General features: G+C 35.0%; 2 protein-coding genes across 3 annotated transcripts in view; both read left to right on the top strand.

The window, feature by feature from the left end:
* Positions 1-371: 371 nt before the first annotated feature.
* Positions 372-14,808, top strand: LOC109075721 (phosphoinositide 3-kinase regulatory subunit 6). Of its 2 annotated transcripts, none has more exons than XM_042758183.1 (20): positions 372-527; positions 1,492-1,584; positions 2,012-2,101; positions 2,446-2,537; positions 2,970-3,038; positions 3,476-3,608; positions 3,771-3,840; positions 4,995-5,178; positions 6,152-6,296; positions 6,504-6,590; positions 7,424-7,883; positions 8,752-8,851; positions 8,999-9,121; positions 11,599-11,706; positions 12,092-12,194; positions 12,280-12,347; positions 12,570-12,660; positions 12,777-12,829; positions 13,106-13,212; positions 13,574-14,808. In XM_042758183.1, exons 2-20 carry the CDS (start codon positions 1,539-1,541, stop codon positions 13,728-13,730), a joined length of 2,286 nt encoding a protein of 761 aa, XP_042614117.1. In that variant the 5' UTR covers positions 372-527; positions 1,492-1,538; the 3' UTR covers positions 13,731-14,808. The 2 variants fall into 2 exon arrangements, with proteins under 2 accessions (XP_042614117.1, XP_042614119.1); XM_042758185.1 differs by having other exon boundaries at positions 396-527; positions 1,525-1,584.
* A 133-nt stretch (positions 14,809-14,941) lies between these two features.
* The window catches only part of pik3r6a (phosphoinositide-3-kinase, regulatory subunit 6a), a 22,044-nt gene continuing 21,985 nt past the window's right edge, over positions 14,942-15,000 (top strand). The window contains exon 1 of the mRNA XM_042758186.1: positions 14,942-15,000. This exon is cut by the window's right edge and continues 272 nt beyond it. Within this exon, the coding sequence (XP_042614120.1) occupies positions 14,993-15,000 (8 nt within the window). The 5' untranslated portion in view covers positions 14,942-14,992.

The raw sequence follows: 15,000 nt of genomic DNA on the forward strand, positions 1-15,000 counted from the left end.
TTGTTGAATGCCTTTTTGTGCAGGATTAGGGGCTTAATCTTTGCGTGCTAGTTTTGCCGTTCTGCAACACTAGGCTTATGCAGACCACATATGCGTGTGAGTCACATTGTTTGGCTAGATAAAAAAAGTTCATGGTGAACTCTTCCAAAATCTGGATCAGGGTGTTGTTTATAATTAGAAAGATATATTAAAGAAACATATTCTAAGGACTTTCTCTTTAGTCTGTCCACACTGACCACCCACTCTGCATGCTTCTTTCACACATTCAGTTTCTCTTTCCCCCCGATCCTCCTTCTAAACTTTCCCCTGCCATGCCTCTGTTAAACTCTCTCTCTCTCTCTCTTTCTTGTCCCTCCCTCATGTTCACTCAGCTTTGAGTCAGAGTTGCAGTTGTCCTCAGTGACAGCCGCAGCAGTTAGAGGAAGTGTAACACAGTGCGCAGCTCTCACTCTGACTGTTTGGCCAGCACAATGTTTTATACTTGTGCCATATGATGTAGTCTACTGATAGTCTCACAAGGACGAAAGGTAAGACAGTACTTCTTTTTCTTAGACTTCAACATTTTATTGCAGTTTTATCAGACAGTTGCAGCTTGCTGGAGGTATCCTGTGAAATGTGATTCTGTGTACTGTTCAGCACTGAGAAACCAAGCTATCGGAAAGTTGCATAATTACAAGCTATGTCGGTCACTGAAAAGGTCCCTTTTGTTTCACTTATTTGGTTTACAGCTTTTTGCACTCGTTCTGGCTTTTTCGGATATTGTAGTATTGTTTTTTGCTCTCTTTTTCTCATTCCTCTCTCTAGTTGCTTGGAAGTATACTCTGTTACTGTACTTAAAAGTAGATCCTGTTACTTAAATTCTGTGACTTAAAAGTGTCTTAGCAACGGAGCGGTTAGTCGCATTTGTCAGTTATAAACCATATCTGTTTTCTTGTGAAATCAGTAGTGGGTAAAAGTGCCATGAGTGCATATAATCATGCCCACAATAACTTGATATTACGTTCTGTGTTTTATAACCTCAACAATATGCAATTTAACTGAGATAAAGTTAAGTTTCAGCATCATGAAGTGGAAAATAGAAGAGTGAGTCAGATTAATGTGACCAGCACATTAAAGGGATATTTCAGCAAAACAATTACTCGAGCTCATGTTATTCCAAACCTGTTTGCATTTCTTTCTTCTGTGGAACACAAAAGAATTTATTTTGAAAAAATGTTTCTGTGTTTTTTTTTTTTTTTTTTTTTTTTGGTCAGTGAAATTTAATACCAATGTTGTTTGGACTCAAATGTTCAAATGTGACAAATTATGTTATATGGTGTTCTGTAAAAGAAAGAAATGGAACAGCATGAGAGTAAGTAAGTGATCACAGAATTTCTATTTTTTGAATGATCTTTAGTAAATTGTAAATGCAAAGTAATGTCTTTTTATTTTCTCCTGATTTTTATGTAACAATGTGCTGTATCTGTGTTTGTTTTTTTTTTTTTTTTTCAGTGATGATTATTTCCTTTTACCTCATTATGTAAGGACCAAGCCACAGTATGGCATCCTGGGAAAATTCTAGCAGTATTAATGTTATGGACTCAGGTGAGAGTTACACTTTTTGGATAAACTTCTGGTAAATTATAAATAAAAAAAGGTGCTTTTTGACAAATCACTATTTTAAAATTTGATTATCCATTTGATACTTTTAAAATTTACAGTGCCATTCAAAATTTGGGGTCAATAACATTTTTATGTTAAGTCTCTTATGCTCGGCAAGGCTGTAAAACTTATTGTGAATTATTATTACAATTTAAAATAACTGGTTTATATTTAAATACATTTTAAAATGTAATTTATTCCAGTGATGGCAAAGCTACATTTTCAGCAGCCATTACTTGCGTCTTCAGTGACATTATGACAACAGTATTTTCCAACTGACCCCAAACTTTTGAATGGTAGAGTATCTCACACATATGAATTGATTTATATCAGCATTCAAATGCTATGTTGTTGGCTTCTCTTTAAAAAGCTGAATATGCTGCCATTGAATCTGAAATCTACCGTAGCCTGCTAACCATTATAAGAGAAATGGACACTGAGCAACCAGTTGTCAACAAAGGTATGACTCACAACTACAGATTACACCCAACAAAAGAACACACATATACCTGAATGCCAAACCCAGGTGCAGTTGGTTTCCTTGCATGCTATGTAAAGAAAAAGGCAGGTTATAAAAGACATGATTTCTTTAAGATCCACAATCTGCAATCTAATCATCAGTGTCATCTGTTGATGTTACATACTGTATAAAGGCCAAGTAAACAAGTTACACAAATCTGTAAGCATGTATCATGAAACAACTGGGGTATCAATTTCAAGTAGATGTATCAATGCACAAAATTTGTTGCCTACATATTCTAGTTTGGTGGATACAAGAGCTTTTCATTTCTGTTCATTCTGCAGGGATGCTGAGATGGACATTACATAAGAAAGTGCAGGGCAATTCTCTCAAGAGTCTGGCTTTGGTGAGGGTGGCCATCAAGGAACTAGAAAGAGTGAGTCACTAGTTTCTTTGGCATAATGCTAGTTGAAATATAGCATTACAAATCCCATTTTAATGACTGACAAAAATAGCATGTTCAGTAAGTATTACCCAAATGCTATTACTGTATTATTACTGTATTTAAAAGCCTAGTGTTTATTATGACAACGTCACTTAAAGGTACTTGCCTGAAAAGCTTGAGATGATTATCTGTCGCTACTGTCACAAAAAAAAAAAAAAAAATATTACAGTTAAAATAGTTAACAATAATGGAATATTTAACTACTAATAACAGTTAACTAACTCATAATTGATGATTATTAACATAATTTCAACACATAAAGGACAGAGGTAGGCTGTGAGGATTTATAGACTGATTTATATGAATTAGCGAATAATTGGATGGATAGATAATAAGCAGGATTTTCCTTCTTTTCATACATAGGCTGAAAGAACTGACTGCAAGAAACATCTCATTCCTCTGATTAATACACTCATGTATGCTGTGATGCAGGTAAGAGAAAGGATGGCTGCTCTTATACTTTGTAACTTTACTTAATTTTTACTTTAAGACTAACGATGAGACTCAGCTGGTTTTGAATCGGGATCCAGATATTTCATCAGGTGGTGATGTATTTAGCAAACATATCAGAACAGACCAACCTGTTGAAAAGCACTGTTTTAGACATTGGCACATTTGCTTGGTTAAAATGTCTTGGAGAGGAGGAGGAGTCTGGGGCTTTGTTTACTTGTAAACACAGAGAAGTTCAATCATTTTGCATACTCTGCAACATTTGTTTTAAAATGAAAATGTTGTAATCATCTAAGCTGCTCTTTTTCATACAACACACTTTTTAGAAATATAAATCTGAACCCAGGTCTCTTTGTATGCTAAACAAAAACTGTAGAAGCCACTAACATCCTGCATGACATCCTTGTGTTTCTTTGCAGACTGTATACATACCCGATGACCTCTATAAAAGAGTTTATGACTTCTGCAAGAGGTTGTTGACTCTGCCTCAGCCGTACTGCACTGTGGGCCTTAGTTATGCTGGCCAAATAAAAGCAGAACGATTTGCTCCAGGTTTGATATCACTTTCCTCAAACAAAATATGACAAGCATCTCTCCTGATCTTAGTTTTTCTAATGGCTTGAAGCCAAGAAAACATGCCATAAACAAGAAAACATGATCCCTGTGAGTCTGCTTTGTTCTGCTTTGAATCTGCATTTTTTTTTTTCCTTATAGGCCTTTTGTATCAGAAAAGGATAATTGCAGAACAAAATCTGAAAAATGAACACTATCCTCAGCAGGAGAGGTAAGTCAGTATGTCAGTGTGAGTCAACATGATCTCAAAAAGTATTGTCCAATTAAGTCATATTTGAAAATGTAAAAAAAAAAAAAGAAAGTATCTTTATATATATATATATATATATATATATATATATATATATATATATATATATATATATATATATATATATATATATATATATATATATATATATATTATATATAGAGATAATTTATTAATCTTGGGCAATTTTATTTGTATATACTAATACATTTCAAGTTTAATAAATTATTGCATTATCAATTAATTAATTCAATTAACACTGAGCAATTTATACATTTATTTATGAATTTAAAGAACAATAAATTGTTCATTGTGAGTTTGTGATACCTTACTGTGTTAAAGTATTGTGTAACCCAAACACTGTTTAGCCATTTTCTGGTAACATTAGTGGAGCATGTCTGTATTAATAATGACGCACTACACACCTGTGATTTCTCTAGGACACCTATTGTATGTGAGGATGCTTATTTATAGAAAAGGTCTAGTGCCATTTGTGTTTTTGGAGCAATCAGGGCCCTAATGTTTCTTTTTAAAGAGTTGTTTATATTACTGTAGCATTTGCTTAGTAAAGGCTGAACCTGTACTACCAGATTTTTCAGTTTTGGAACACTTTAGAATGGGGATTTCTAATTATCTAAAGCTATAATCATAGAAGGGAACAAGGAAGACATTTCTGACATGGTTCTTTATGAAAAAAAAATACAAAACAAAAAACTAATTTGTTTAGTTAGTCTAGGTGTGCCCTTTTCGAATGCAGCACAACATAAAAGGAGTAGACGGGTAAAACCAGCCGAGTAATTATTTCTGAAGTCAACCGTTGTAATAACGTTTTAATATGTTGTGCGTCCAAATATAGAAACCCGTTATTTTTATGTGCTGATTGTTTTGAACTGGTAATGAATTGCTTCCAGGCTACATTTTGAAGTTGATATGGCTGCTAGAGTCAGCAGGGAGCTTTATCAAAAAAAAAAAAAAAAAACTGCATGTCAGCCCAGTTAAAAAGTGAATCAGATCAATGTTTTTTCTCTCTCTCTCTCTCTCTCTCTCTCTCTCTCTCTGTGTGTATAAATAAGTGTGAGTTTTTGATGGCTGTGTTCTGTGTATGCTGTGTTCAGGGTGTTTGTGTTTGCGGATCCTGCAGTATTTTCTGAGTCTCTCGGCACTGTTCTGAAGGCTGACATTGAAGCTCAAGGAATGCTCCGGAACCCGTTGAGCTTGATGCGCTGTTTAGTACAGCACAGTGTTCAGGCGATACTGGGAGAGGATTGTCACGGGCCCTCTCTCAGTGATGCATTGCAGGTCAGTAATGTTATCTTTAGAAGAATGCAATGATGCACTATTTTTTTCAGCTGTTATAATAATAACAAATGTTTCTTAACCACCAAATTGGAATATTGGAATTATTTTGAACGGTGTGACACTGAAGACTGGATTGGCTGGAGTGAAGATTTAGCTTTGCCATCACAGGAATAAATTTCAGTTTAAAATATATTAAAATAGAAAACAGCTTTTTAAAACTGTAATAAAAACTCCCAACATTGGTGTTTTTGTTATTCATCAAAATGCAGCCTTGGTGGGCATAAGAGACAATACAACAATAAAATTCATACCGGCCCCAAACTTTTGAATGGTAGTTTAGGTACTGTTATGTTTGTATTATGTATCTGTATGTCTGTACATAGATATGGTATGAATGATTCACTTTTCTGATATACTCCATATGTCAGTCATCCACAGTCACACTTAGAATTGATGTTTTCTAGGCAGCATAATTTATCACAGGTTTCTATATGAGTATGGGTCAAGAGTGAAATATTCAGATCAGCAACCATCTGTAAATCAGAAATGAGCCCTGGGACATAGTGCACCATGCCATTTTGCTCTTACCTAGTCAAAACTGTCCCTCTGCTGAAGAGTTTATGCAAGAGAAAGGGATTAATTATTCTAAATGAATGAGAACCTATATTTAACCTGTGTATAACGGTCTAAGTAGTCTATTCTATAATTTTAGTTGTGAGACTATACAATGATGGAGACAGAGGGTGAGTATTTATTGCAGGTCAGCATCTCTTTGTCTCTGTCCACACGTCAGCTGTCTGCAGTTTATTTTCAGAAAACTCAAAGCAACAGGACAGGACATCTACAGGACATCCCATATGTGTCTGTCTGAATTAGGGCTGTGTGTTTGTGTGTGCATTCAATGTGATTTCATGCTGTGTGGCTTTCTGGATAGGTGTTTGTGTGTCTGATTATTTGTCTGTGCATATGTCAGGACTTGGACCAGGACGTGGAGTCATACTTTAATGAAGTGCTTGCAACAGTGGACCAGAGCACAGACAGCAACAGAGGTGATCGGGGGCAGATCAGACAGAAGCTACAAGAATTATACTTACAGATCCTCCGTGACACCAAGAAAGGTAAACTACAAAACTATTCTATTCTATTCTGTTCTGCACGGCTGCTATATTCTTATCTATACTCTCCCACAAACACAAACAAACACTCTTGACCAAATCCATCTGTACCAAAATAAATTTTTTCTTTAATAAAAGACCTTTTGATATTCAACTTGTGTGGCCGGATCAGGAAGCAGGATTTGTTATTGTGACAGTTCTGGGTTTCAGGTCTATTGTCCAGAGGTTCACTGTGCGATGTTCCGCTTCCCAATCCGGAGATGAGTTTCCATTTGTGGTGGGAGGAGGAGGAGCTCTGTAAGTGGGATTCATTTGCTAAAATATTTTGGCAGGGGCTATTTGCGATAATAGCGTTGCAAGATAACAGTGTAAATTAGATGCTATTTACACTAAATGCAAATAGTGTCAGATACTATTTGCACCTCAGTGTATAGTAGTACATTATAAAACAGTATGCAATAATATCAACCTACTTAGTGTTTATTTATTCAAATAATAAATGAATGTTTCTTTATTGGGACATTTCTTGTCCCTATCCCTAAAAGCCCACCCTATACCTACCCCTAACCATCCTGAACCTGCAGATCATTAAAGATGCCCTCACAGGTCCTGGGAGGACCATATCCAGTTGCAATTATAGACCTATTAAACTCCTGTTAAACACTTTATTCACATTATTAAATACCTTTTAGTGCCTTTTTAGCACAATTTGAATATGTTCTTCTCTTTAAATAATATAAACAAGCTGATATGTGATAGGAAAAAGGATAAGTTCGATACTGTAAAAAGGTAGATTCGAACTTGAGTCGCTGCGCCAAAAGTTAAAACGAGTGTCCTTAATTCTCCATGCTTTTGTCCCAGCTACTGATTTGCTTTATTTGTTAGTGTGCATATAAGGTAGTGTTAAAAGCCTTTAACAATTATTGACTGATTGCATTGAATGCACTGACTGAATGATTGCAGACTTTGGTATCTGGTGAATCTGAGCATAATTTATGACATTATTGAGATCTCATCTGATACACTAAAGAAGATACCAGTAAAATTAATTCACAGTGAAATAAATGTTTTTTTTTTTTGTGAGGCTATTCACTAAAATACAACATATCTTTTCATCCTCTCTGTCACAGGGAGAGAACTGGCCAAATTCATCCGTTCCGGATCATTTAGTGAAAGCCTCATGAGTTCAGAGGAGTTCTATATGTCTGACCTCACCACAGACCTCAATTCTGACATGCCACGGCACTCTGTCATGTCGACAGACAGTGGTATAGAGCGTGACATTCAGGGAACTGAGGTTTGTGACATGGAATTTACTGGAGGAAGAATCTTAAAGCCTGAAATTACCAGTGGGCGGCTCTCGCGGCGTGGAGGGATTAAGGTGAAGCCATCGGTCACTGACAACATGGCTCTGATGCAAGATGTACTGGAGGAGACGGGCACAGCTGGCAGCAGTGGCACACTGCAGAGGAGAGCAGGAAATAGTAGCAACAGCTTGCCAAAGGAAGAACGGGACTACACTGCTAAAATAGTGGTGATGGGAGATGACCGGGCGGTGGGAAGGCTAGCCAGGGCATGCTACTGGTTAAGGTATGAGACATTATGTCATCTGTGATATCTGTTATTATTTGAATCAAAGACAAATGATAGTGTCTATGATCTGGTGTAACCATCAAGTAAAAAGTAATAACATAACATATATAATCCTTAAAGATTGACTACATTATTTAAAAAAAAAGTATATTACCAATATTGTAAATTATTAATTCAGAAATGTCATTACATTTTAGGGAGTTGCATCTCATGACATTTTACAACATGAACTAACCTTACCAGATCACAATAACACCAAATTATCTGATATTTTAATAGACTTATTGAATATGACACATAGTCATTAGGGTCTGAAGGGGCCCTTTTTATATTGTTTTCTTGTTTTATACTTTTTTGCATGCTGTCTGCGCCACATTTTTTTATTAGCTATACCAAATGACTTTTTATTTTAATAAGAGTGATGTAGGGTTTTTTCTTCTAAGAAATTATAATAAAAGATTTGTCAAACTACTTAATAAGGTTTTTCTTTACAGTAATTTCAACCTTTTAATGAGAATTGTTCATCATAATGTTATCAGGATAGTATCACCCTGACATTTTTGCTATTACCTGACTTGAAGGGGACAGGTTAATAATCCTGAAAAGGGCTGGAAGTACTGTCAGTTAAATGTAACTTGGCTTATGGGGTTGGTACAGAGTAAACATACTGTACCCTACAAACAGATCACTTCAATTCATGTCTGTCTATTGAAGAAGATTCTTAATTCTCTGTAATAAGCAAGTTTTCTGTATGTTTCCTTGTTCTAAGAAAATCAAATCCCTAAATGCTGTCACAGCACTGTGTTTAAAGCTCTGTTATGATTGAATTAAGTTTCGATTGCAACATTTTGGCTTTGCTTCACAGGAAACGAGAAGCCAGGAGACGGTTTCTTACTATGAAACTCAACCTTCAGATGTACTACATCCCTGTTGCTGGCCAGTCATCTACAGCCTCTCCTGTAAAGGTACAAAGGGTAGACCCTTTCCTTCTCTTTACGTGGTAACTTCAGCACGTGTATTGTGGTGAATACTTGTGCATTGTGTTCATTTAAAAGAAAAAAAAAGAAACATTTTTGCAGAACTAGCATGATCTTACACAATATCTGTTTTAGGAGAATGTGCCCTCTACAAGCAATAACATCTGTGCTCTGGGCACTTATCTTGGAATGGTGGATCCATGGTATGGATGCAATGTCTCTAGTCTTGGCCAGATGATTCCTGATCTTGCAAGAACGGTATGTCAAAAGATATTTAGCATGTTAGCGATACTTGGATAAGTAGTGTGGGCATGAGTTCTTAGCAGATTATGTCAGTCAGTATGGAATGAGGAAGTTTGAAAGTTTCTCTTTCAGGTTTTTTTTCTCTCTCTCTTTCTCGCTCTCTCTCTCGTTCATTTCCTTGTGTGAATGCAAAGTTAATAACTGTTCATTGTGAAAAACATGTTCCTCTTACACATTCATTTTTTCCAAATTTGTTAGCCTGTTTATTGCTTTGTATATTAAGACGTTTGTGAATAAATGTCAGAGTTTAATCCAAATGCTCATGGAATATACGGTATGCAGATATCCCCTTGTGAAAAACAAGTATACTTTAACATATTTTTAAAATACTTAAGAGTCCACATTACAGAAATAATATACTTCAAAAGAATAAAAGAAGTGCAAACTACAAGTAATATTTTCAATTACCTAACTGCATCTTAATTGCAATTAAATGAAAATGTATCATAGTTTAAATTTATGTTAAACTTAACTTTATGTCCTGAACTTTAGCATGCTTTTTGACCCAATTAAGTAGGATTAAATACAATTAGTATAATTTAGTACAGTTTAAATGTAATTTCATAAGTACTTCTATTGTCCTGGAAATATGGCTAAAGTGTACTGCTTAACATGCTGACAAGCATGTATGGTAAACTAAAATAGAGAAGTGTCAAACAAATCAAAGATCAAATTTTTCAATGTAAAATCGCAAAGAATTGAGATCTTACACCAACTACCACACATAATATTGTGAAAAGATTCAGGGACTCCGGAGAACTCTCAGTCTGTGTAGGGCAAGGCAGGAAACCTCAGCTGATTGTGCATGACCTTTGAGCCCTCAGATGGCATTGCATGAGAAACGGTCATGCTGGGGTGTTAAATACAGCCACATGGGCTCAGGAGTACTTCAGAAAAACTGCTGTCACTTAACAGTATGCAGCTGCATCAATAAATGCAACTTGAATCTCTGTTACTCTAGGAGAAATCTATGCATCAATTCTATGCAGTGATGCTGCAGGGTTCTCTGGGCCAGAGCTCATCTCAGACAGTCAAAAAGACAAAAAATAGGTGCTGCGGTCAGATGAGTCCACATTTCAACTTGTTTCTTGAAAAAATGGATGTTGAGATCTCAGTCCCAATTAAAGACCAATGGGACCATCCAGACCATTTCATCAGTGACAGATGTAAAAGCAAATATGCTTGATAGAGCAGAGCAAATGACATGGGTGACTGGCGTATGTGTGAAGGTATTATTGACATGGAGGCATATATTGGAATTGTACAGAGACATGCTGCCATCAAGGTGATGTCTTTCATGAGAAGTCCATGGTTATTAGATCAAGACAATGCCAGGTCTCATTCTGCATGTGCTACAATAGTGTTGTTTTGTAGACACAGAGTAAATGTGCTAGAAGGGCCTTCCTGCAGATTAGATCTGTCTCATGACCAGTCATGAAAAGGAGAATCAGACAATGACAACCATGGACTGCTGAGCATCTGAAGTCTAGTATCAAGTGAGACTGGACAAAAATTTGCTTGCAAAACTTTAACAATTAGTATCCTCAATTCCTAAACAATTAAACTTTGTAATGAAACGAAAGTTGATGTGACACAATGTGTTGCATTTTTATATCTAAAATTGTTTATATCTATATAAATATTGTTTATATCAAAATAAAATTAAGTTGGCCAGTGAAACATTGGAGATTTAATCTCTGCACTTTAGTAAATTAAATAGAGTTTAAAGAGAATTAACAAAATCAAGCATAGCGTTCTGGCAGATCATGTTAGTCAGCTGATCCACATCTACCAATAGGGGTATGACACCTACCACAGCATCCATATACAATATACGGTCCTTTAGTATTATCAGCAGCTTTCGCGTTGCTCAATAGCTAATTACCCTCCTCCATCCCCAACTCCTCCTCTCATCCAGTCAGGATTCGGTTTTCTGATTCCCCTTTGAATCAGAATTATTGCTGCTCTTCTTTAACCATAACCATACTGTATGACCTATCGTCAATTATCTTTGACGATAGTGGTTCTGACAGAATAACATTTTCTTGATTTTATGGCATTTCACAAAACGTCCCATCTTTTCAGGAATTGGGGCTGTCCTTGAATTTGTAATTACACATTTGTAATGATGGATTTTTTTTACTTAATTACTAAGTGCAGTTTTTAAAATTGTATTTAAGTGTGCTACTAAACATAGTCATGAAGGTGCACTCTCTTTAAGTACACTTAAGTGGCCTTTTATGTCTTTAATGTATATTATCTGCAAGTACATTGGTTGTTGTTTTAAAATATATACTTTTAAGGTTTGAAGAACAAGTGCACATTCAAGAGTCATCAAACATCACTCCAAATGAATGATGTCTGTAGGACTTTAAATTATAATTAACTTCAAATGTAAATTGTTCTGCTTTGTTTTATTTTTAATCTTCCAGTCCATTACTGGCAAACCACAAGAATCTGACCTTTTCATAGCTGACGTCATCTCGTACTATGTGCGCATGGGACAGCAGCCGGTGCACTTCAACATTTACTACGTTAAGGTGAGAATGAATGACACTTTGTAATGTTTTACACAATCTTTTTTTTTTTTTTTTTCAGCTGATGGCATGAGATTCAGGGGTAATTTAATCACCAAGTGTGTTTACATGTATTAGAAACCTTTTGTTGTTGTTAGTTATTTAGTTACTGTGAAGTTTGCAATAAATATGTAATATGCAAAACAAACATAAAAGATGTGAAAGCAGTATAAAAAAAGAAGAAGAGAAAGTGTAAAGAGTGATACACTCTGTTCCATATTGAACTACAGGTCAAGCTCATAAGGTCAAGCAATTTAGGTCCTTATTTAAGCTGTTAAAAGATCTACAGAACACTTTCTGAAATAAAACATACCAGTTTTGTATTTAATGCTCTGTTCTATTTGTCCAGATTTACTTTTCCGACAAGTCCAAAGAAGCTGTGGAAGAAGTTTTTGTCACAGACCTGGAAGTGGATTTTCCAGAGTTCAGAATGGCCCAAGCTACACAAAAAGGTATTCAATATAAAAATTCAGGATAAGTACAGTCAATGGCACACCTAATTTAGACCAACATTTACAGCCCAAATTCTTCCCTTAGACAATGTCAAACAGAAAAAGATGACTGCCGAGATGTGTGGGGCACTGATCTCATTTAGCTACTTAAAAGTGAGTATCACTTCTGCTGTCTTTTGTTATTAGAGTACTTTCATGTACATAGTCACATACAAAATGACTGGTGTTGCTGATTGGTCGGTTTTCCGGTCAGTGACATTCTTTAGTCACAAAGAAACATTCTGGATTTTTTTTTTCTTTTTTTTTTTAAGAATTAAAAATTAAGTGACCAGAAAATAAAAGTTGACCTCATATGGCCCTTCACATTCCTTCTAGGTGTCGCTAAGCAACAGGGAGTTTGAGAGAGGGTTCTCAATCAGAACCACAGGTGCTCAGATTTCAGCAATACCACAAAACAAAACTGAAGGTAAAGTTAAATTATTTGAATAAAAAGGTATTTCTTTTCGTTAATCAATTTAGATAAACATTAACTTTAACCTGAACAATTTTAAATAAATTACTACTTTACTTCCCACTTTGTAGATCTCAACTGTCTCATGGTCACTTTCAATGACACAAAGGCAAAGAGTATCACGGTAGGTCTGACTAGGCCAAACTGAGAAAATGACATACCTTTCTTTTCTTTTTTTCCTTCTTGCTTGCTTGCTTTCTTTTAGAAAGATAGATAATGTATGTAGGATCTTTTTAACTTTCTGGTTTTATGTAGTTTATGTTTAACTGTCAAGTTAATTGTTAATAAGTTAATAAAATACTATCAAGTATTTTTAGCTTGGCTATCATGAGAAGTAAATACAACTTATATCTGATTAAGTTCAGATATTTATGCTGTTTTTTTTTTTGTTTTTTTTTAGGAGTCAAAGATCAGGACATGCAATTTTAAATTGAAGACACCAGACAGATCAACATTCACAGTGCGTTTGGACAAAGATTTTCGGAGAAAATTTATGAACGTTGAGAGGTGAGAAATCAAGGCTTTTTTCCCTCATGTAATCTTTTTAATTAAGAGGCCCATTATCTACTCTACCATTCAAAAGTGTGGAGTCGGTAAGATTCTGTAGTTTTTTAAATGAGGTTTTATATGCTCAGCAAGGCTGCATTTATTAGATCAAAAATACAGTGAAACAGTAGTATTGTTAAATATTATTACTGTTTAAAATAACTTTTTTTCTATTTTAATATATTAAAAAATACATATATTTATTCCTTCGAAGGAAAAGCTTAATTGTCAGCAACCATTACTCCAGTCTTCAGTATATATATATATATATTTCCCCCTGTCACTTTGGATTAGTTTAATCGGATTAAATTTTCTAACACAGCATTGAGGTTGCTCCATGTCGAGACCCTGGATTTTATGTTCAAAAATCCTTAAAGTCAAAGTTCATGGAAGGAGGTGACAGTGATGCTGGACTGAGTAAATACATGAGCAAAGGACTGACTCTGCCCATTAACACGTTTGCTGGAATAATCGACTAAACGAACAAGGATCGGGATGGAGGATGCTTGCTCTCAACATAAAGGCCAGTTCTGGACTCTTGCAGTACTGTATGTTATATGTATTGTGTTTTAAACAATGCCCCATGTGATCAACTGATCAGCTAAGACACTTCACCAAGCATTTATCTGTGAATCACAAGATGATCGGTCCAGGAAGTATTAAAATGTGTAACACAGCTAACTCACTAACACTAATGCAGTCATGGAATTGAGCTTCTTTGAGACTTATGATTTACTTGAACTTGTTTTCTGCTTTAACAATCAACCTGTTCCTTAATATGTACACTTTAAGTGCATATGAAGGAGATAATTCTCCACACACTGCCAACAGATTTTGCCAATAGAGTCTTTCATCTGGATTTTCCACCAGAAAAAAAACTGAGTAACTGTTTATATAATACAGGAATAATGTACAGTTATTAGTATGTCTGTATAACATAAAACACATGCCATATGACCAAGTGTTTCAGAGAAACTGACTTTACCTTAATGATTTGCACTTCTTTGATACATTCTTTGTTTTATGCTTTTATTTTTATCCCACTATACATGTTTACATTTGGGACCTTCCATAATAAGTTTTTATAGCATCATAGACATTTTAAAATGAAAAAGCATAAAGGATGTGAATTTTTATTACTGTCTATGTGATTGACATGTGTACAACAACAGCACTATTGTTACACAAATAGTTCAAGCTTTGAAAGGTTGTATTGTGCATTAAGCTGATTATGTGTCAAAGTCTTTCTTTAAAACAATGATTAGTGGTGCCAATATTTTGATCTGACTTCTTCACATCAATCTCTGTACATTCTGAATTACATTTTGGTGTTATTTTCCAGCAGATCTGATCTGATGCCAATAATCCCAGTCTTCCAATTATTCCAGCCATTAATCACAATAATATGATTAGGCAGCCTAATTCAATTCTATTTCTTTTAGTTTAATGGCAATAATTTATGCCAAAAGTTTGCACAATTGTTGATTTGTTACAAAACCTCTGGTTTTGTAAATATTGTGATTTGATTTTGTAAATAAATGTGCTAAATAAATGTAACATTTTCAAATTATTGAAAAAAAAGCAAAAAAAAAAAAAAAAAAAACACTTGGGTCCAGATTTATTCACACAATTGCAAATTTGTATTTATTTATTTATTTATTTTGATGATGATGATGATCATGATGAAACATAAAATAAACTTGAAGGTACCCTAACGGCACAGAAATTGTTGTTTTTGTTGATGATGAC

This window comes from Cyprinus carpio, chromosome A6, assembly GCF_018340385.1.
Source record: "Cyprinus carpio isolate SPL01 chromosome A6, ASM1834038v1, whole genome shotgun sequence".
In the NCBI taxonomy this organism is placed as follows: Eukaryota; Metazoa; Chordata; class Actinopteri; order Cypriniformes; family Cyprinidae; genus Cyprinus; species Cyprinus carpio.